Genomic DNA, 22298 nt, shown 5'->3' with positions numbered 1-22298 from the left:
TTATTATTATTATTATTATTATTATTATTATTATTATTATTATTATTATTATTATTATTTTAGGAGTAAATCTTGTAAATTCGAAAATATCGTGTGTCGAAACTAACGCGAGGACTTCCTGTATCTGGGTATTAGTAGTGGGTAAGAAAGTGAAAGGATACAACCAAATAATAAACAATCTTAAAGACGAAAAATTGCCATATCCAGAAATTTATCGGATTACAAATTTAACAGGCATTCCTGTCCTTCTTCGTGAGGTGTTTATAAGGAGAGATCGAATGGCCGTGATTATTATCATCAATGTAAATTCGTAAATTTTGTCTCCTCTTGGACAAACTCTCAGCCTGCTTCTTCCCTTCTACCCTACGTATGTTTTGTCTTAAAATACAGCCAGGTTTGTGTTCTTGATACCACACCTCCCTCGTTTATTCCTCAAATTTATTCTCTGTCTTTTCTAATGTTTTAATTTCTGTATCAAGTGAAGATCCTTTCATGTGTTTTTCAAGACTTTAAACCGAGTTTTCATATTTTCCTTTCATTTTTGTTCCTTTACTGGAGAACTCTGTAGTCTCGTGGTTAGAACGTTTGACTCATGTCCGCGTGGTCCCGAGTTCAATTCCCAGCCAGTGCTTCCCAATTTTCGGCGTCCACTCACCGTCGTGAGGCAAACTGGGGAGTCACGTGAAATCAAGACATGACGACCACTAGGTCAAGAAAGCTCCCGATGCGCCTGTTAGCGACCATGTGCTCGCCGCTAGGCTGGACGTAGTTCAGCCGGTCACTAGCGGATGGCGCTGCAACAGGCTAGGCTCATGAATGGACCGCTACGTCAAGTGGTTTGATTTTTTTTTTTATTCCTTTACTTATTTTTCCGTTACAAGCAGTTGCGGAATTACTCGTAGATCGGGATAGTTGAAAATTCAGTCGAAACTAGCAAACGTGACTGGGAGAAAATATTCATGTACATTGATTGCTATGCGAAAGTTAAATGTTTGTGGTCGTAAGTTTGCAACCTATGTTCTAGTAATTTCGTGTACGTTTTGAGTAAATTAAGAAAGTCAAATAAGCTTATTCCGTAGCCTTTTTATCATATCTGTTTGAATTAAAATTATGAAATGAAATCTCTGACCTTAGCCTACAAACCTCGTAATTATGCTTTGAAGATGCTATATTAATAGGGTTGCTAAAGCAGAGAAAAACCAACAATATCTACATAAAGAGAGATGCAAATTATAGACGATTATGTATACATGCAATTTTCACAATAAATTCTTTTCCAGGTTTACTGTCAATCTTAAAAATTCTTTGTATTTTAAATGATGTGCTAATGTTTTTTCTTGTGTTTTGTCTTCATATATATATATATATATATATATATATATATATATATATATATATATATATATATATATATATATATATATATATATATATATATATATATATATATATATATATATATATATATATAATATGTACACATTGATTTCAGGGCTGTGGTACTGTTCGTTGTGGAGGATGTTACTTACAATATATGCGACCAAAGATTTCATGAATTTGAAATCCGGAAACAGAACCCAGACGTATATGTAATCCGAAGAACATTGACTGAAATCGGAAAGAGGGGAAAATTGACGTCGGACAAAGCGCTTGTAATGTAAGTATGTACAAAAAACTCATTAGTATATTGCTCTAAACTGAAAGGTGCACACATTTCTATTACTGTCTAGATATGTGTACTTCTAGTAGTTATATCCCTCTTATTTATTTTCGCCTTCTTCCAAAACACACTAAAGTTTAAATTTAAAAAAATAAAAAAAAAAAAATTAAAAAAAATCTATCCTCCCCTGGGAGAACTAAGTATTCTCCAAAGATATCGGAATAACAGGCTAGTTCCGTCTTCAGTAGTAAGGTAACTAGGATAAAAATGGATGAGAGAAATATGGTACGGGAAAAAGAATACATAACACCAAATAAATATGACGTAAGAGATAGGTACTAGAAACAACAACCAAAACATCGTGGACAAAAGAAAGAAAGAGTTGAATTGGAAGAAGCGAGGTGTCTATGCCACGTCACTCTTGCCAGATCCAAAATACACATCAAAGGTAGGTAACCAAAGTTTATCAATATTGCCAGAATCCAGATTTAAAGCCGGTTTATTTTTATGAATAATAACTGATTCTTTAATCTCCTGTTATTTGTTTGTTTTTCCTGAAGCCATCACATTAACCTGTTTTATATTATGTGTATACGTGCATGTGTAGGAAATTGAAACAGGAGATTAAAGAATCGTTCCTTATTCATAAAAATAAATCTGCTTTAAATCTTCATTCTGGCAACATTGACAAAATCTTGTTACCTATCTTTGATGTGTATTTTGGATCTGGCAACAATGACGTGGCATGGACACCGCGCTTATTCCAATTCAACTCTTTCTTTCTTTCGTCCTCTGTGCTCTGCTTATCGTTTCTAGTACTGATCTGTTATGTTATATTTATTTGGCAGTATGTATTCCTTTTTCCATACCATATTTCTCATCCATTTTTATCCTTGTTACCACTGAAGCGAAACTAGCTTGTTGTTCTGATACGTTTGGAGAATATTTATTTTTTTTCCATAGGAGGATATATGGTAAGTAACCATTTTTTTGTTAATTTGAAATTATGGCGCCTATATAATTTTAACCCTGAAGTTTAATTTATTTAAAAAAATAGAAAAAAAAGTTAAATTATTGATGTCATAACTAACTAACTATGGCCTATGGAACCCGGAGGTGCAATGCCGCGTTCACAAAAGCTCTCTACTGACTTCTATCCTTAGCCACCAACTGGATCCAGTTTCTATTTTCTATTCCTATTTCTGTGAGATCCATCTTAATATTGTCCTCCCATCACCGCCTATGTCTTCCTCATGATCGTTTTCTGATTGGTCTTCCAGTTAAGACTTCCAAAGCGTTCCTATTTTCTGCCACTCTTGCTACATGACCTGCCCACCTAAGCCTCGTAGATTTGATGACCCTAACAATGTTTGGTAAACCGTATAAATTATGTAGTTCCTCGTTATGAAGTTTTCGCCAGTTCCCATCCCCGTTCCTCTTGGGTCCGAATATTCGTCTCAGGATCTTGTTCTCAGATACTTTCAGTTTGTTCTTCCCTTAGAGTAAGAGACTGTTTTGCAATCATACAGAACAACCACCATGATGATCATTTTATATATTTTAAACTTCAAATTCCTCAAAGGAATTCACGGCGACTAGAAATTTTGAACTGAATAATAACACGAATTCCCTGCTTTTAGTCGACATTTAATTTCTTCGTCAATATGGTTTTCATCTGTTAATATTGATCCTAGATATTTAAAAGTACCCATTTTATCAAAAGTATTATTTGATATATATTAATTATAATATATATCATTTTCCGTACTACGATCCCGACGAACTTTTATGTATTTAGTTTTCTTTGCATTTACTTTTAAACCCATGTCCCTACAAACGTTTAATAAGGCCTCTGCATTTCTTTCTATAGTTCTTCTATCATTCCCTATTAAATTTACATCATCAGCATACGCCATAATCTGGTGAATACCATTCAACTCTAGGCCCCGGTTGCTATCTTTGGTTTTCCTTATAGCATACTCCAGGACAAAGTTTAATAATAATGGGGATAACGGATCTTCTTGTTTCAGGCCATTCTTGACGTGAAAGCTCGTAGACAAAAATTTTCCTATTCGGAATACTCTGGGATTCATTTAAACTTATCTTAATTAAGGTGTCTTCCATTTCAATTCAGGCAGAGCATGTACCATCACCCTCTCAGATATTGTTGAAACTTTTTTAATAGCAACTAGACGTGTTTTTAGGAGACCCATATTTTTTTGTTTTGTCGAAAAAAATTTTCCCGCCAAGTAATGGGCCATCAAAGACGGGGAATACAATTTATGAATTGTAGAAGACATGGAAAATGGTCAACTTCGGAGCCTCACAATTCGGCTATGGAGACAGGTAGTTATAATTCTTGTTGTGGTATGCACATAGGGATATAACTAAACTATATTTTATTATAGTTTGATTTGCGCATGCGTATCTTTTTGTACATAAATTAACAAATGAACGTCAATTTATCTGAAAAGTCCAAGTTTGCGAATTTTTTTCGAGCACTTCCGGTTCGAATTTTAAAATTCTATTTCGCGGTTGGCAAGACCTGGTTACCCACTTTCCGAAAAAAAAAATTGTATCGCTTTTGTGTGCAGCCGTTTTGTCGCAAAAAATTCGAGAAATTGTAAAATTTTCAAAAATCGCCATTTTCTCGAAAACACCATCTTTTAAAATTCTGAAATTTTGTCAGATGGTTCAACTTTACATGAATAATAAACACCAAATACCATTCTCGACCAATGCTTCATGATTTAATTGCAGCCTTTTAAAGTTAGCGAAGTTTCGTTAACTTTGATGTCACAGTTAGCAACACTGGGAACAATAAAAGTGCAATGATTTGATGTTTGTGGTTCACATTCATTAAATGAAGAATAAAAAGTTTTCTTGACTGTTTTTTATCATTATTTTGATCAAGAAGGCTCTCTGAACTAGTAAAATGAGCTTCCCCCCACTCCTCCGTTTTCTTAAACCGAAATAATTTGAGGTGGAAATTATGATTACAAAACACACAAATTTTAAGTTTACTTGAAATGGCCATACAATAAATTCTGATGATCTATAAAAAGCCTGAACTATTACCTCAGTGGTGATTTGGAAAGTCTCAATTAAGTGCGATGTCATTACAGTGAAAAGGACAAAAAGTTTAAAAAAAATCGAAACGTTTTCTTACACGTTCCAAAGAAATTTACTGACTTTTTAAACAGAACAATCCCAACATAAGAATGGGTCACTCGGAATTTTACAGTATTCGACTAAAGTGGGTCAGTCCGCAACCTGCGAGGGAAGTGTGTATGTGTGTGTGTGTGTATTGTACAAATTTTAAGTTAGCTGCTACTGCGTTGCTACAAATCAAAGGTGCAGCCTATATTGAAGCTGTCGTGAGTGACCTATTTCCTTTAGTACTATGATCCGTAGAAAATTACAAATGTCTTCAAGAATGTGGTGAATGTCCCTGAGAGGAAGGAATAAGCGTGGGGTTCTTAATTATTGATCCTGATGAAAATGAAAGTGTTACGTATGTCATATGGGAAAACAATCTCGTTAAAAAAAAACTGTCCCACTTTCTGTTTTCGTATCGTACATTGCTGGTTTAACTGTAAGAATTGTAATTCATGACTACATCAAGAAAATCCAAAGAGAATTAATTGCTACTTGAAAGCAACGTATAAAATTTCAAGATACAAATTCTATTTTACTTCATGTGGACTTCGCTAAAAACTGGACTGTTATTCTGCAAAGTGAAATTCAGAGTTATCACCGGAATATGAAACAACTGACAGTTTTGGTGTAATAAACGACGATAAAACACACGATTCGGCTCATGTACTCATAGCCATAGACATGATTCTAAAAATACTCGAAGAAAAGCGAAAATATATTTTATAGAAAAAGGTTTGAATACGTGAAAATTAGTGTCTACAATTTCCCAAACCGTGTTACTGATTTCTGATGGTGCTGCATCCCACTTTAAAAATCGCTTTCAGATGTTCGAGATGCAGACAGGTCCGATAAAGCAGTGGTTTTGCAGTGAAACGGGCCATGCAAGGGTTTCTGCGACGGTGTTGAGGGGGGAAGTGTAAAGAATGTGGCAACGCGGCATAACCTTAAGCAAAAACAGATACACAGTATTAAAAGCGCAGAAGAAAAAAATGAAATGAAATCTTTAAGTTTTACGTCCCACGATTATGCCGGTTAGGCTAAAAAAGACGGTGATTATGAGAAATGAATGAAATGGTGGAATGCAGAAAGTGGGAGGAAACGGGATAACCCCGAGAAAACCCACGAGCACGGTGTTTGTCCACCACAAAGCCCACACGGCGCGATCTAGGATCGAACCAGTGACCCCAAGCACCGGAGGTGAACGCTCTACCACTGAGCCACCGCGCCTCCACTAAAACCGCAGAAGAATTCGTGAGTATAGTGCAAGTACAAACTCCGGGTATTACTCTCGTTTTGTTGCCTGGAACTGAATTCGACGACTTCCGGAAGAAAAAAAGGGAAAGTATGCGACCGGTAACTGGTATTCAACGAAGTCATCTTTGGGTTTCGGAAAATGACGAAGTATTTATGGCAGTAACGGGTCACCATGAACTAACTTCTTGCTTCCCCCAAAATCGAACTTCTGCAATTCAAAGTGTAGATTTAAGAAATCTACAAAAAGGAACTTTTGTTACATACATATATATATGATAACCAGTGGTGCGTAGCAGAAATATTATGAATAAATCATGAATTACGTGAAGTTGAAGTGCTGTTTATTATTCTACATGGACCTTCAGCATTTGTGACTATCGACAATGTGCTACGCAAGGGCGGATACAGGACGGACTTCTGGAACGGGGGGGAGGGGGTAATACTGCTACTTAGAGGTACTTTTAAGAGCTCCAAACTCTGAAATCGGTTTTACTTATGTATAAAATAAAAAAAGTTTCTTCCCCCTTAGATCCACTCTTGGACGAGTTGTGAGTGAGCCAACATCTATTGGAGCACCTGCACGGTTACATGCTATTAGCGAAGAAAACACCAACCAAGCAAATGATTGGTTCATGTAATAATAATAATAATGATAATAATAAAAATCAGTGAAATTTTGTTTCCGAAGACCATTTTAAGTAAGTGAACTTGAAATTTGTGCGTTTCGTAATCGTAATTTCCACCTCAGATTGTTTCGGTTTAAGAAAACGGAGGAGTAGGGGGAGGCTCATTTTACTATTTCAGAGAGCCTTCTTGATCAAAATAATAATAAAAAAACAGTCAAGAAAACCTTTTATTCTTCATTTAATAAATGTGAACCACAAACATCATCAAATCATTGCACTTTTATTGTTCCCAGTGTTGCTAACTGTGACATCAAAGTTAACGAAACTTCGCTAACTTTAAAAGGCTGTAGTTAAATCATGAAGCATTGGTCGAGACTGGTATTTGGTGTGTTTATTATTCATGAAAAGTTGAACCATCTGACAAAATTTCAGAGTTTTAAAAGATGGTGTTTTCGAGAAAATGGCACCCAAAAATGACGATTTTTGAAAATTTTACAATTTCTCGAATTTTTTGCGACAAAACGGCTGCACACACAAGCGATACAATTTTTTTTTTCGGAAAGCGGGTAACCAGGTCTTACCAACTGCGAAAACAGAATTTTAAAATTCGAACCGGAAGTGCTCGAAAAAAAATCGCAAACTTGGACTTTTCAGATAAATTGACGTTCATTTGTTAATTTATGTACAAAATGATACGCATGTGCAAACCAAACTATAATAAAATATAGTTTATTTATATCCCTATGTACACACCACAACAAGAATTATAACTCTACCTGTCCCCATAGCCGAATGGTGAGGCTCCAAAATTGAACATTTTCCATGTTTTCTACAATTCATAAATTGTACTCCCCGTCTTTGATGGCCCATTACTTGGCGGGAAAATTTTTTTCGACAAAACAAAAAAATATGGGTCTCTTAAAAACATATCTAGTTGCTATAAAAAAAGTTTCAACAATATCTGAGATGGTGATGGTACAATTTTATATTTTTTTGCCTGAGTTGAAATGGAAGGCACCTTAATCTAATTAGCTTTTTCGGTATTCCAAATTCTGTAAGAATGTTGTACAATGTTTCTCTCCTAACCGAGTCATAAGCCTTTCTAAAATCAATAAATAATTGATGTACCGGAGTATTGTATTCCCAGTTCTTTTCGAGTATATGTCGAATGATAAATAGTTAGTCGGTAGTTGATCGATTTCGTCTATATCTGCACTGATAATCTCCAATAATTTCATCTGCGTATGGGATTAATCTTGCTAATAGAATGTTTGAAAGGATTTTATAGGATGTTGATAGAAGAGAAAATTCCTCGATAATTATTACGATCTGTTTTGTCGCCTTTCTTGTGAATTGGAACAATGATTGATTCTTTCCACTCTTGTGGCAATTCTTCCTTGTTCCAGATAAGGAGAATAAGTTTGTGTATCTTGTTCCACAATGTTTCGCCTCCAGCTAAAATTAACTCAGCCGGTATTTCGTCTACACCTGGAGATTCGTGTTTCTTTAATTTCTTCATAGCGATTTCCACTTCCATTCGGTTAGATTCTGGAATATACGGTTCTGCGGTGTGTATTTCCCTTTCTCCCCACACATTACTTTTTGGCTGTGTGTTAAGCAAATCGTCAAAGAAACCTTTCTATCTAAGATACTATCCATATCAGTGAAAATCGTTCCGTCGGCTTTTTTTAATATATAAGCACGTGGTTGATAGCCTTTCTTAAATTCGTTGATTCCCGTATACATTTCCTGAATGTTTTTGTTTTTAGTATTATCTTCAAGTTCTTTAATTTTAGCTTTCAGAAAATCGCGTTTCTTTATTCTAAAAGTTTTGGAAGTTTCCCGCCTGATGTCTACGAAATTTTGTGTAGTTATACTAACGTAATTTTGCCTGTTTTCTCTTTTCCACTAGTTTGATGCATTCCTGGTCGAACCATCGTTTGTTCCTACGTATTTCCGCGTGTCCCAATTTTTCATTTTCTGAACTTTTAATGCTATCTCAATCCAAGTATCCTCAACACTAGTGCTCCCGAATCTTCTAAAACAGAGAATCTATTCGAAACTTCAATCTGGTTTTCATCTCTTACCTGGCCCTCTTCTAATTTCTTTAAATTATATCTCTCCGTTTTCAGACATTGAATATTTCCTTTATTCAACGATAATCTCTCTTATTGTCGTTGCTACCAGGTAGTGATAAGTGTCACAATCAGCTTCTCTAAATGACCGAGCATCAATTATGCTAGATTGCCTTCTTCTATCTACTAAAACGTGATCAATTTGATTGTGTTTTTTAGTCTAGTAAGGTCCAAGTGTATTTATGAACGTCGCGGTGTGGGAATTTTGTGCTCTTTAGGATAAGGTTTTTGGATGTTGCAAGTTCGAGTCTAACACCGTTGTCATTACTTTCCTTATGCAGACTTTCGTTCCCTATAATTGGTTTGAAAATATCCTCGCGTCCTACCTTCACATTGAAATCTCTTAATAGGATTTTCATATGGTATCGCCGGAGTTGGTCAAAAATCCATTCCACTTCTTCGTAAAAACTGTTTTTTATATCGTCATCCTTATCTTCTATATAGTCATCCTTACATTTAAAACAATATCACACCATCGACCGTTAAGAGTAATAAAAGAAAGTCTATCATAATCAAATTCAACCCGCTTAATTGTTGATATTATTCGTTTCTGAACGAAAAACCCTGATCATTTTGTAATCCGGGCTTACGTGGGCACAAGCCCACCCTCATTAGTCTCAATGAGGCTTAGCCTATCCTAAGTTCACTATCAGCAATCCCATGAGGCTCACGCTCCGTAAGGGCTCACTATCAGTTTGGACATCTTTTATCCGAGGTCTTTGTCCTCAAGTTATCTATCCTGGAAATGCTCCACAGATTTTCATTAGCCTGAAGAAGGAAGGTTGTGCGTAGCTCAATGGAAAAACTTTACAATAAGAGAAATAATGTTTCACATACAATCTGTTTGTAGAATATGTTGTTTTCTTTTGTCGATATCTGTACAATTTATTTTCTGTTGGGGATGAAAACTGCTATGGGAAAGAGGAACGTACTCTGCTGGTAGATGTTGTTGATGCATATTCTTTGGAAGCAGTTGAGAATTTGAGTGTATATAGGGAGGATTTATATTAAACTCAAGAGAACTTTAATAAAGTGATTGGTCCGAGGTTATTATTATTTTGGAATATGGTAGGTGTTCTGATTACCAAGTAGATTTTGGGTTGATTAACACTAAACATAGTTCCCACCATTACTACCCTGTTAAAACCTTTTCTACACTTCGGTTAAATAGTACGTTGTGAAAGCTCAGTAGTAATCACTTCAGAGCTTAAGATACAGAAGATGGAGTATCACAAAATGAAGAGCTCGTTTTACAAATCTAATCAGATCTTCCGTCACTTAATTTCGAAGATTCATCTTTCTAATATCCTTGTGTAGACAGGGTTTTCGCACAAGCTTTTAAACAATGTTTATACTTCCCGTGTTTTTTTTTTTTTTTTTTTCCACATTACTAGCAGTAACCGTTCTTCGCATGGGGAGAATACTTTCATTTTGGACATAAAGGGTTGAATTTGGATTTAAACTGTTCGATCCCAGCCCCCACCAAGTGAACTTTGTGGTGGACAAACACCATGTGCGTGGGTTTTCTCGGGGTTCTCCCGTTTCCTCCCACTTTCTTCATTCCACCATTTCATTCATTAATCATCATCACCGTCTCCTTTAGCCTAACCGGCATAACCGTGGGACGTAAAACTCAAAGATTTCATTTAATTTCATTTGGATTTAAACTGCATCGGAAATATCACTGTTCATCTCGGTGACCCCGAAAACTATGGCTTCGGTACTAATATCGGTCATTTTCGATAATTTATATATATATATATATATCCCTCCTCTTCCCTTATGTTGCACCGTGAAAGTGAAATGATAAAAACTATCCCAGGTCCGAAATCTGATCTATGTTGAAAATTTAATCGATATCGGTCACGTGGTTCAAGAAGTATGAAGTGACAAACATAGTCACTTTCATTGTTTATATAGATAGATATTTCTGTTTGACGAGATCGTAGCTGAGCATAGATTCACAAATGTTTGCACTCAATTTCTCTTTAGTTTGCTTATTTAACGACAGAAAATAACGCATGTTATCAAATAATCAGACATAAATTGCTACCTAATAAATCTTGCAATGGATTTTCCTAACCTGTTTCGAAATTTACTTGTGTCTTAGTTAAAGTCGCTTAGAGGGAAATCTCACATTGCATAAATGAGTCATCTTGTACCCTTTAGCAGGTTCAGAACTGTTGAAAGATGAGAAGTTAATAAGTAAGACCAGTTATTCTTCAGAAATCCTCATCTGGAATACAGCTTTCTAATACAGTACAATCATTGTAGTTGCGTAGTTATCATATTTGAGTGTATTAGAAAGCTGTGTTCTACAGGAAGCCATACTACACATCAAAAGTTCCAAAGAATATTGTTTTAACAATATGCTTTGGGAATCCTAATCGGATAATATTCCTAAAAGATCTCTGGAACTAGTTCTGTTGCCTTCGACTGTCAGACTCTAAATAAAGAGCTTCTGCTTCAAAGCTTTTTACGTGCTAATTTAAGCAAAGAAAAGACTAAAATTGATCACCTATACACGCTAACTTTACAACTAGACGGCAACAATATACATAAATAAAACTGTGTAATACTTTTGTTTATTTTTTTCAGAGATGGCCATGAGGTAGCCGTGGTCTATTATAGAGCAGGTTATGTACCTGATCATTATCCTTCAGAACTCGAGTGGGACGCTCGGTTGATGGTCGAGCGGTCACGTGCCCTTAAGTCACCTACAATCCATTACCATTTGGCCGGAACAAAAAAAGTGCAGCAAGCATTAGCTCGACCTTTTGCTTTGGAGAAGTTTCTTAGAGAACCCGAAAAAGTGGAAGCAGTTCGAGAAATCTTCACCGGGCTCTACTCTTTGGACTTCGTAAGTATTATTTTCTTTCTTTCTCTTTTACATTTTGTATTTATTGGGTAGTTGCTTAACCTAAAGTGAAACTTTCAACAGTGGAAGGAGAGGGGAGGAAAGAGTAAAATTAATTTATCTAAAAAACTAAATTAAGAATAGTTTTGTGGCAAGTTGACTTGCTATCTATCTATTAAAATGCTACAATAGCAATTAAAAGCGCTTGAGCTCCAACCTATAAGTTTAGCTTTCAAATCTTTCATTTACGGTTGTGTGTGATTTCACGTTTAACAGAGACAAACATTTTAAGTATTTGTACTTTAAATAGTCTAAATTAGTTAATTATATCTTTTTCATAAAATTTATTCTATAAAATTATGTCCAAAGCCTTTGTATTTTGATAAGCCTTCTCTAAAATCAATGCATGTGAGTTGTGCTTCCATCTTCCGAGTTCTTTTAAACTATGTTTATATGTTTGTGGCCTTCGTTTCGACAATGAGATCTCGGAAACTACAGGCTCTAGAAAGATGACGTTTTCATTGATCGATTGGAAATTTTACGTAGATTGTCCAGTTCTAATTGAATATTTAAAAGAAACATGGCCTTTATTTCTTTATTACATTTTTTAGGGTACGCTGGAAGTATTGAAATTTTAAAGAGTAAAACATAATACCCTACGAGTTATACATTTCAACAGCACACCTTTGTATACGGGAATAGTATATCTCTCTGGCGTTTGCTTCATGGCCAAATGATAAGGATGAACGAAGTATAATCATTTTTTCAATCTAAGATGAATCTTTATTGTTTGGAATGTTTTGCCTAATGAATACTTGCCTAATGAATACCATATATCATTGACAATTATCAGACGTCTTTCACTTGTGTTTGTGAAGAGACATTGTAAGGAATGACAAAGGAGATTCATGCTTATATGTGAATGATGCGCTGTGTAGAGAGCACAGGTTCAGCTAGTTAATTAAAATACTCCCGTCACGTTGTAAGTTTGTAATCACTTTAAGAGTATTAGCTCAAATAGATAATAGAGTTCAATTTTTATGTTTCCCTTTCCTTAAGAAATGAATTTGCAAAACAATCTACTATGAAGATTTCATGATGTTAAAGAAAAAAAATAATATTGGTTAACATTTTTGGCACACAAGAAAATCTAATTTAACTTTTCAGTAGAATTTGATGCTAAGGCGTAATGGCAAGAATGATTGTGATTGCTTACAGTCAATTGAAAGAAATTCAATTTGTCTTCCCAATGTTTCAAAACACACATTTATCCGGTAGATGTGAAGAACATGGAAGATAAAGAGTAAATGCAAAGGAAAGTAGTCTAGGCTCTATGATAAATGATATTATTATTTGTTTATTTATTTATTTAATAAACATCTTGAATGCATAGTCTCTAAAGCTAGAAGGAATTTAGGAATTATAAAATGGATTTCTAAAGATTTCTCTCTTTGAAAACCTGTTTAATACTATATTATGCCCAATGTGAGAAGCAATCTGGAATACTGCACGAGTATTTGGAATAAAGGCGCCCAATATTTTCAAAACGACATTGAAGTAGTTCAGAACTCGTTTCTCTCATGGTTACGATGGAAACAAATTCTTATCAGAGAAATGCCGTGACGAAATTTTGACATCTGCTTGGTTTACTTAAATTATCTGAACAAAGAACTTTATTTTGATATGAAACTTCTGCATGTTTTGATGGGCAAATTACCATTAATAGAGGCTGTAAATCTTTATTCTCCTAACATATCAGTAAGAAATTTCAAAATTTTAAAATGTAATTCAGTTCTCAGAGAAGACCCAGTATATGCTTGATAAGTGGTAATCTTTACTCACATACTGTTGATTTTCTTTGTGTTCAGAGGTAATTCATAACCTATCACTTGTTATAAACTTTATTCTCTTATGCATGTATTGATTTCTGTTGGTTTGTTTCTATTTTATTTTACTGTTTTCCGTGCACGATTTTTATTATTATGGCGTATTATTTTAAAGAATTATGGTTATCTCTATTTTGTACATATATGTGCATTTTACTTATGTATTTTTGTATGTTTAAATTTTTATGGTTTACGATCTTGTTTGTTTTTTATGCACGCTCTTTAGTTTGTATTGTTAATTCATATATTAATATTTTTTTGAAAATTGTAATTGGATTCTGTGGTGGCTGTAACTTCCTGATACCAATTAAAACTTAGAACCCGCGTGAAAGTTATCGCTTTCATTTGCTATACACCAAACTTTGTTTTTGAAACCACCGTGACCCAGCGGTAGATCACTCACCTGTGGTGTAAGGAGTCCATGCTTCGATCCTAGGCTATGCGAGTTTGTGGTAGTTGATTTTCTCGAACTTATGCCGTTCCCTTTCACATTCTCATTCTATTATTATTATTATTATTATTATTATTATTATTATTATTATTATTATCCCGTAATCATTTACTTTCATTGTTACCTATCTCTTTAAGGATAAAAGCCGGGATTAAATTTTACAAATTCTAATTCTAATTCGTTCGTATTATCTGCATGGTACGTCATTAGCGGTAATTCGGACACAGCTGGAGGGCACCATGGCTCAGTAGTAGAGCGCTTATCTCTGGTGCGTGGGGGTCCCTGGTTCGTTCCCTGGCGAAGTAAGTTTGTGGTGGACAACATCGTGCTCGTGAGTTTCCACGGGGTACTCCCTTTCCTCCCACTTTCTCATTCCATCATTTCTTCCATCATCATTCACTTGCCTTAGTCATCCGTCTCCTTTAATCTAAAGGGCTTAATTATGAAACGTTAAACTGAAAGTTTTTTTTTTTTTTTTAACGCAGCTATATAAGTTTAAAAGTAGTATTTCTAACAGCGGGCATTGGCTGTTTTTTTTTTTCTTTCTTCTTTCTTCAGCCATTAATGTTTTCCCCTTTTATATATGTCACATACCAAATAAGCCCGTTGTTAAGACATTTTGGTTTGGTTAATTTGAAGAATAAGTAATAAACAGAGATTAGTTTATGCTTTTTTCCAATTCGTTTCTTTATATTAAATTTAAGTAGTTAACCAGTTAGTTTTAGTTATGTAAATCCCAGTGTAAATTGAGTGTTAAACTGTTTTGAATATCTATATTGCAACTGAAGGGAAAGATCTGTTTCGTCCTACACCATATCCTTTATAGGTAGGAGAGTTCACTCGTGGCTATGCGGTTGTCGCATGCACCTTTGGGCGTGGGAAGACCTGGGTTCGATTTCCGATGATAGCTCATGTGGTTCGGATTACACGTTAACCTGTAGGTCCACGTCTTCTATCGCTACGCTGCTTAAAAGGCGCTAAAATCAAATCAGCCCAACTCAACTCTATAGATAAGAATTTAGTGAAGTTCAAACAAAGAATAAAATAAAAGGTTCGAGTGGAGCGAAAATCTTAACTCGAGTCTTCCACTTACCGTGCTTGTGCGTTAACCACTTCGCTTCCTGATCAATCAAATAGATTCTCTCTTGATCGCTCCGATAGTCCGACTTTGTAGACTGTACCACAACTTGGGACCCCAGCCGTTTCCGAATTTACATAGTCTGTTTCCCTGTTCCTAAGAAATCATTTGGAGCTCCAAATGTCGCTGGTTTCCTCCAAAACACAAGAAGTTAGTATCATTCGTGCTATATTAAAAAAAAAAAAATCTAGGAGGCTAGTCAGATATTCGACTGATAAGAGTAATCTACTGTTCACTAGTAACATCAGTAGTAACCACAGTAAGCATCAATAGAAACCCTAACTTTTTGGTGAGTGTTGACATTCTGATATTTCATCAAGAAGCCAGTGCATAACTATAAACATACTGTAAATTTTCGTAGCGTGTCCCATTTTTGTAGTTTAGGAATATGGGATCCATAATTACCATCTCTGCTATGTTTGGACGACCCAGTGTCCATATTTGAACACTGGTTGAATTAGATGTTACGTGGGAAATGAAAACAACCAATTTTTTTTCTTTCTCTCATGCCATATCTTATATTAGTAGGAATTAAAGGAAATATTTATTTTACCGACGGTGAAAGGAGAGAGAGAGAGAGAGAGAGAGAATAAGTGAGTATGAGTGAGTGTTAGTTTGTTTTTATATATATATATATATATAATATATATATATCTGTTCAGAGAATGAACTGGGGATAGTGCACCAATAGAATAATGCGGAGACGCGGGTATGATTTACAACTTAGAGCCACACTTTTACACTTTGATTATACATTGTGTGTGAGGGAATATGATGTAAGGGAAATCGATTGATTGCTCCCATTTTCTTATAAACGAGGGAGGATCAGAAACTAAGGTTACAAGGCCGATATTTCTGGAGTTCCGTCTTTTATAAAGGAATGAGGAGTGTGTGGTAATTTCAATACATGGAGTTGGCAATTGTACAGAGTTTCAGCCACCCGCCACCTAGTGTGCTAGTTGTAGGAAATACAAGTGACGACTTGTTTGGAAAACTGGTCTCGCGGAGAAGTCCGCTCAGTTATTCAGTTTCTGGGGGGCGAAACATGTAACTACGGCTGAAATTCACCGGCAGCTGGTAGAGTTTACGGAGAGACTGTAATGTCTCGTCAGCAGGTCGCAGAATGGTGTTGAAAGTTTGCGGCTGGTAGAGAAAACGTCATCGGCAAGGAGCACAGTGGCTGACCCAGCACGGCATCAACAGATTTGAACACAGCTCGCTTGAAGGAAGTGATTCAGGACAACAGGAGAATCACGTTACGAAGCATCTGATGATAGAATTAGAATTAGGAAGCCGTCGCTTTGCTTCAGACGAGGAGGTGAAACACTTCGTGACAACATGGCTGAACACGTAACGACAGGCTTTTTACCCGGAGAGAATCTTCAAACTCATCCCACGATGTGACAAGTGTCTCAACCGATACGGAGACTGTCGAAAAATAGCCTAATGTATGTACTATCTGTTGGCTGTATTGGTTGTATGAAATAATATTTACACTTTTCATTGCAGATTTTGTAATTTTACTTTCTGATCAACCCTCGTAATACGAAAGTTAAGTTTAGAGCAGGGTTAAGGACAACATTGACTTCATTAAGTTAGAGGTACATATTTAATTTAGCTTTAGAGGCGTTGATTCAGGGAAATAACCTTGTGCTTCTCTTACAGGATGAGTTTGGAGACAAAGCAGTTGAGCAAGCATTAAAGGATCCGGAGAAGTATGTTCTGAAGCCTCAGAGAGAAGGCGGAGGGAATAACGTTTATGGAGAGAAGATACGGAATGAGCTTGAGAAGGTGAAAAACTCTAATGAAAGGACTGCCTGGATATTGATGGACAGAATAGTGCCGCCTGTGCTTAGGAGTTACATGGTGCGACCAGGTGGAGTGTTGTATTATAAGGATGTTGTTAGTGAACTCGGCATATTTGGCGTTGTTATTGGGTAAGTAGGGTGTAATCAATTCTTCTATGACTTCTTTACCGCACTACTTTATGATCAATGATGTTGTGGAGCTATAAAATAATCTTTCTTTTATTGCTTATATACAACCTCGTGTTAATGAGTTTAACCAAGTTAACCTTCCGAATCAAAAGATAGCGCTTTGTTTATCAGTCATATATGAAAAGCTCGTGAAGCTAAAGTAATAATGACACCTTACATTGGATGCATAAGTAATTGCTTAATAATCGTTTGTAAACACATTGAGTTCTTGATCTCTAAGTTCCCAAGATAAAATGAAAACAATATTGTATTAATTAACGACAGAGCCTGTAAAAAATTGATGCAATATATAAATGTATTTAGTTCCAAAGGAACTGAGTGCCAAATGTAAACGTTTCGAATATTCACCATATGATCATACAGTGAATGACATCTTTGAACGTTACTATGAACACAAGATTGGGACTTAGATTGAACTTTAGCATGGATTCCCGTTGGCATGATCAAATAGAAACTGTATTCACCAAAAAGTGTATGTACTTAGTTTCTTTAGTACTAAATATGTTCGTATGATAATTATTGGTAGAAGTTGAAGATTGCTCAAAGAAGTGGGTGTAAAATTGAAGATAGCAAAGATAAGTTAAATGAACTCGTATTAAAATATATTGTTTGTTGTACAATCATTAACAAAACACTTACCGCAAAATGGACAATTTTCGCCCTTAATTTCGGAATAAATGGATCAATTAAAAAAGAAAACTGACGTAATTCTCTGATACTTACCGAAAAATATTCAAATTTAATTTCATTGTGGAAAGATATGATCGAACCCGAGTTTGCGGATTATTGTGCCGGCACATTAACCACTACGCTTCCACCTTAACCCTCAGAACAGAAACATACCTTGACTCATGTTTTTCAACGAAATGTTCTTATAAACATGCCCGTTCAGTAACATATTTGGGTTATTGGGAAAGCAAAGAACGTTTTTGACAATACAAAGATATGTACTAACGACCATAGAAAAACAGAATATACGTATTGTGATACAAACTTGTATCTCCTTCTCTCAGTTGCGTTAAACATTCAGGCTCTTGTTATATCTTGACACCAGCTTAAATACCCAGCAAGATTTTCATTTTTCTTCGGAAATAAGTGAAAATACGAAGGAGCTATATCGGGACGGTGTGGTAGATGCTCAAATGTGAGGTTCTGGAATAACAGTTTGTTCATAAGGGGATTTTGAGGTGATTGGCATAATGCCACTCCATCGACTCGTTTTCTTTTGGTTATGTTGTGCGAAATTCATGCTTCGTTACATGTGACAATCTAATAAATAAGCGCGTTGCCATCCCGCTGGTGATGCTCTAAGAATGTACACAACACCCATTCATGCAGTTTTGTTGACATCTGTGAGCATCCGTAATACTTACAGCGCACAGTTTTTTAGAACTTGAAATGTTTAGTGACAGTTTCGTATACAACTCTTCTCGACTCTTCAGGGCATTGTTCACGCATCTCACTAATCATGGATTTTAGATTTCCTTGAATGATGCTGTCCATCTTTTGTTTCACAGCATCTATAATGACTGATCCCCCAGAGTCATGCACATCTGTTTTGCCAACTTTTTGATACGGCCTTGTTCATTACACCTTGATCATAGGCTGCAATAAGTCTTTGATGAATGTCACTAGCTCCCATATTTTCTGCCTATAAAAACAGAATCTCACCTCAATTTCAGTCGACGGGAGTTGCTGTTGGTGCGGTCATTGTTCCAGCTCGTTACACTCATAAAGTCAACGGCTCCAAGACATCAACTACATGAGGCTACTGTCCACATCCAGTTGGAAGCAACGGATGTGTAACTGGCTCTCAAGAATTAACTGAAATGCACAAACGTTCTCCTCTTTCCAAGTGACTTATATTCATCTACACCCCATTGTAATATCTATATCTTTATTCCTACTACTCTTTCTCTCTACATATATATAAATTAGGTAGTTGCATGACTTCAAAACACCCGTGGGATTCATTAAATAGACATACTTTATAGTTTCGAACCTCCAACGATTCGTCAGTGAAATTCAAACAGAGGATAGTTAAGAGTAGCAAATATGTCATCATTAGGTATTTAATGTTCTTCTGATTTTTCTGTCTAGATTTTCTTCGCGTCGTTTTGATCTCTTTCTAGCACTTTATCTTGAGTCTCGTACTGATTCAGCTATACAAGTGAACTTTGTGGTGGACAAACACCGTATGCGTGGGTTTTGTCGGGGTTCTCCCGTTTCCTCCCACTTTCTTCATTCCACCATTTCATTCATCACTGATCATCAGTCTCCTTTAGCCTAACCGTCATAAACGTGGGACGTAAAACTCAAAGATTTTCATTTTTTGATCAGCTATACGTTTTTGGTTATAACACTCAAGATAGTCGATATTGATATGGCCGGACCTCTTGTTTTCTATTCTTAGCCTTTTCTTTCAGTTTTGTATTAAGTTCTATTTCAACAAAATGCATACTTTCAGATATCTAGGATCGATATTAACAGACCAAAACCATATTCACGAAGAAATTAAATATCGATTGAAAGCAGGGAATTGATGTTATTGTTCAGTTCATTTTTTTTTTTTTCTTTGTCGTCGCGAATTCTGTCAAGGAATTTGAAGCCTAAAAATATAAAACGATGGTTGCGAAACATTGTCGCTTACTTTGAGGGAAAAACGTAGACTGAAAATATTTGGGAACAAGATCCTGAGACGAATATTCGGACCCAAGTGGAATGGGAACAGGGGAATGACGGAAACTTCATAACGAGGTACTACTTAATTTATACAGTTTATCATTGTTAGGATCATAAAATCTAGGAAGCTCAGGTGGGCAGGACATATAGCCAGAATGAAAGGAAGTAAAAGTAGAAACGCTTTCAGAGTTTTTAACTGGAAATTCAATCAGAAAACGATCACTAGAAAGACAAAGGCGCAGATGGGAGGACAATATTAAGGCGGATCTCGCAGAAATAGGACTACAAAGTAGATACTGGATACAGTTGGTTAAAGACAGGAGTCAATGGAGCGTTTTTGTGAACGCGGCATTGAACCTCCGGGTTCCATAGATCATAGTGTTAGTTACTTATTAAGTTAACCAATTCGAGGCTAAGTGAATATAAAAAGTAGCTGACAATGACACATGACGGATGGCTTTTCATCTGTCGTCCCTAAATTCAGGAAAGTAGCTAATCGATTCGTGATAGCTGAGTGAATAAATAAATCAATGGAGAAGAGGAAGTAGGTAGGTTGTACTCTGTACGATCTAAGAAGTATCCTTAATACTGTGATTTTCATATGTCAACTCTGGGATTGCTTTGTTCTGTCACATATGTAATATGCATGTTTAGTAATTGATATTTTTCCTTCTTATCCAGGGACGAAAACAGACTGTTGGTGAACAAACAAGTGGGTCATATGCTTCGAACAAAATTAAGTACAGCTGACGAAGGTGGGGTAGCTGCTGGTCTTGGGGCATTAGACAGTCCTTATTTAGTTGACGTTGACCGCTGCTGTGATATAAATAGTGTTGCTCCAAAATGCGAGTAAAATATGTATTCATTTTCTGTTCCTTTCATGTTAAGCAGCCTAAGAAATAAATTCTCGGAGGTTTTCCAGAAAGAGTACATCAAAATTCAGTTCCTTTACTCAAGCTTGTACAAGAAAGTAAGAATTGAAGTAGATAACATTTTATTTGGAAACTTGACATAGAATGAAATTTATTCTGTAATTTTTTTTCATTTTTTCTTTCAAAGTTTGACTACGTTTATCAGTCAGATCAGTTGTGAAATATATATATAAAAAAAATCGGTTAGCTTTTAATTTTGTATTTACTATTTTTTTTCTTAAATACATATACATATTATTTACTGAGGGACCAATCGTGTGAATGTATGAGACTCTAGCACTTTGTGATGAAACCTGTAAGGTGCCAAAGAATTTGTTTTGTTAACTTTTTACTTAGCGAACGAATGAATATATTGCCTTTGTATTAAGTTTTCTATGACATGTAATATATAATGCAAAGTAAATTGTTAAATACTTTACAATAAATATTATAACGAAATATATAATCTGTAACTATGACAGAAAATAATGTTGGATTTTTTATGTACAAGTGACTGTGAAATGTATATATACGAAGAATATGCATTTAATACATAAAATATATTTTTTCAAATAATTATTGTGTGTATATATAGTATTGCTTTATTTCTACTACTCACTATGCTTCTCCAGGCTTTTCAAAAGCCTGCAATAAGTGCTTACAAGAATGGAATAAATGCGAACCACAAGGCGTTGGAGCTATCGCACCAGTAAGTGTTGTGAACGGGCACGGATAGAAAGTATTCGCATTTTGATATCTTTACTAACTAAACTTGCACTCTCTACACAGCGCATCATTCACATATGAGCATGAATCTCCTTGTGATTCCTCACAACATCTATCTGTACATGTCCCTTTACAGAAACAAGTGAAACAGGTCTTGATAAAAATCCGTAGGGGATCTCATAAAGGGGAGATTTTTTCAATTACTTTTTCAATATCTCGCACCGTTTGCAAGATTTGAGCCTACTTCTGGTTGGAGTTTTTAATTCATGTACCATCAGTGTTTTCTTTCTTCTAATATGCAGTATGTAATAAGCAAGTACATTACACACACAATTATAATATCGTTGGTATATGGTGTTCATTGGGCAAAACACTCCAAACAATGAAAATTCAACTCAGACTGGAGAAATGGTTATCCTTCGTTTTTCATTATCATTTGGCCATGAAACAAACGCCGGAGAGATATACTAACCCCGTATACCAATGTGTGGTGTTGGAATATATAACTCATAGGATATGATGCTAGACTTTTTTTTTTTTTTTTTTTTAATTTCAACACTTCCAGTGCAACCCCTAAAAACGTAATAAAGAAATAGAGGCCATTTTGTTTAATTAGTCAATTAAAACTGAACAATCTACACAAAATCCACAAGCGATTAGTGAAAACGACGTCTTTCTAGAGCCTATGGTTCCTGAGAATTCACTGCCGAAAGCATTGACCACAAACTTTTAAACTTTTCTTGATCACAATCGTATAAACCTAGCACTTTAATGTATAGACTAGCTAACCTGCGCTCTCTACACAGCGCATCATTC

General features: G+C 35.6%; 1 protein-coding gene across 3 annotated transcripts in view; it reads left to right on the top strand.

Moving 5' to 3' along the window:
• Positions 1 to 21325, top strand: part of LOC145670469 (glutathione synthetase-like) — a 61360-nt gene extending 40035 nt beyond the window's left edge. For all 3 annotated transcript variants that reach the window (XM_081739201.1, XM_081739186.1, XM_081739194.1), the window contains exons 8-11: positions 1493 to 1657; positions 11433 to 11694; positions 16832 to 17103; positions 20527 to 21325. In XM_081739201.1, coding sequence (XP_081595327.1) covers positions 1493 to 1657; positions 11433 to 11694; positions 16832 to 17103; positions 20527 to 20698 — 871 coding nt within the window. In that variant the 3' untranslated portion in view covers positions 20699 to 21325. The remainder of the gene's footprint in view (positions 1 to 1492; positions 1658 to 11432; positions 11695 to 16831; positions 17104 to 20526) is intronic.
• The last annotated feature ends 973 nt before the right edge of the window (positions 21326 to 22298 follow it).

This window comes from Thermobia domestica, chromosome 2, assembly GCF_964235325.1.
Source record: "Thermobia domestica chromosome 2, izTheDome1.hap1.1, whole genome shotgun sequence".
Taxonomy (NCBI): domain Eukaryota; kingdom Metazoa; phylum Arthropoda; class Insecta; order Zygentoma; family Lepismatidae; genus Thermobia; species Thermobia domestica.
Note: the sequence above shows the minus strand (reverse complement) of the source record. Positions and strands in the feature narration are given on the sequence as shown.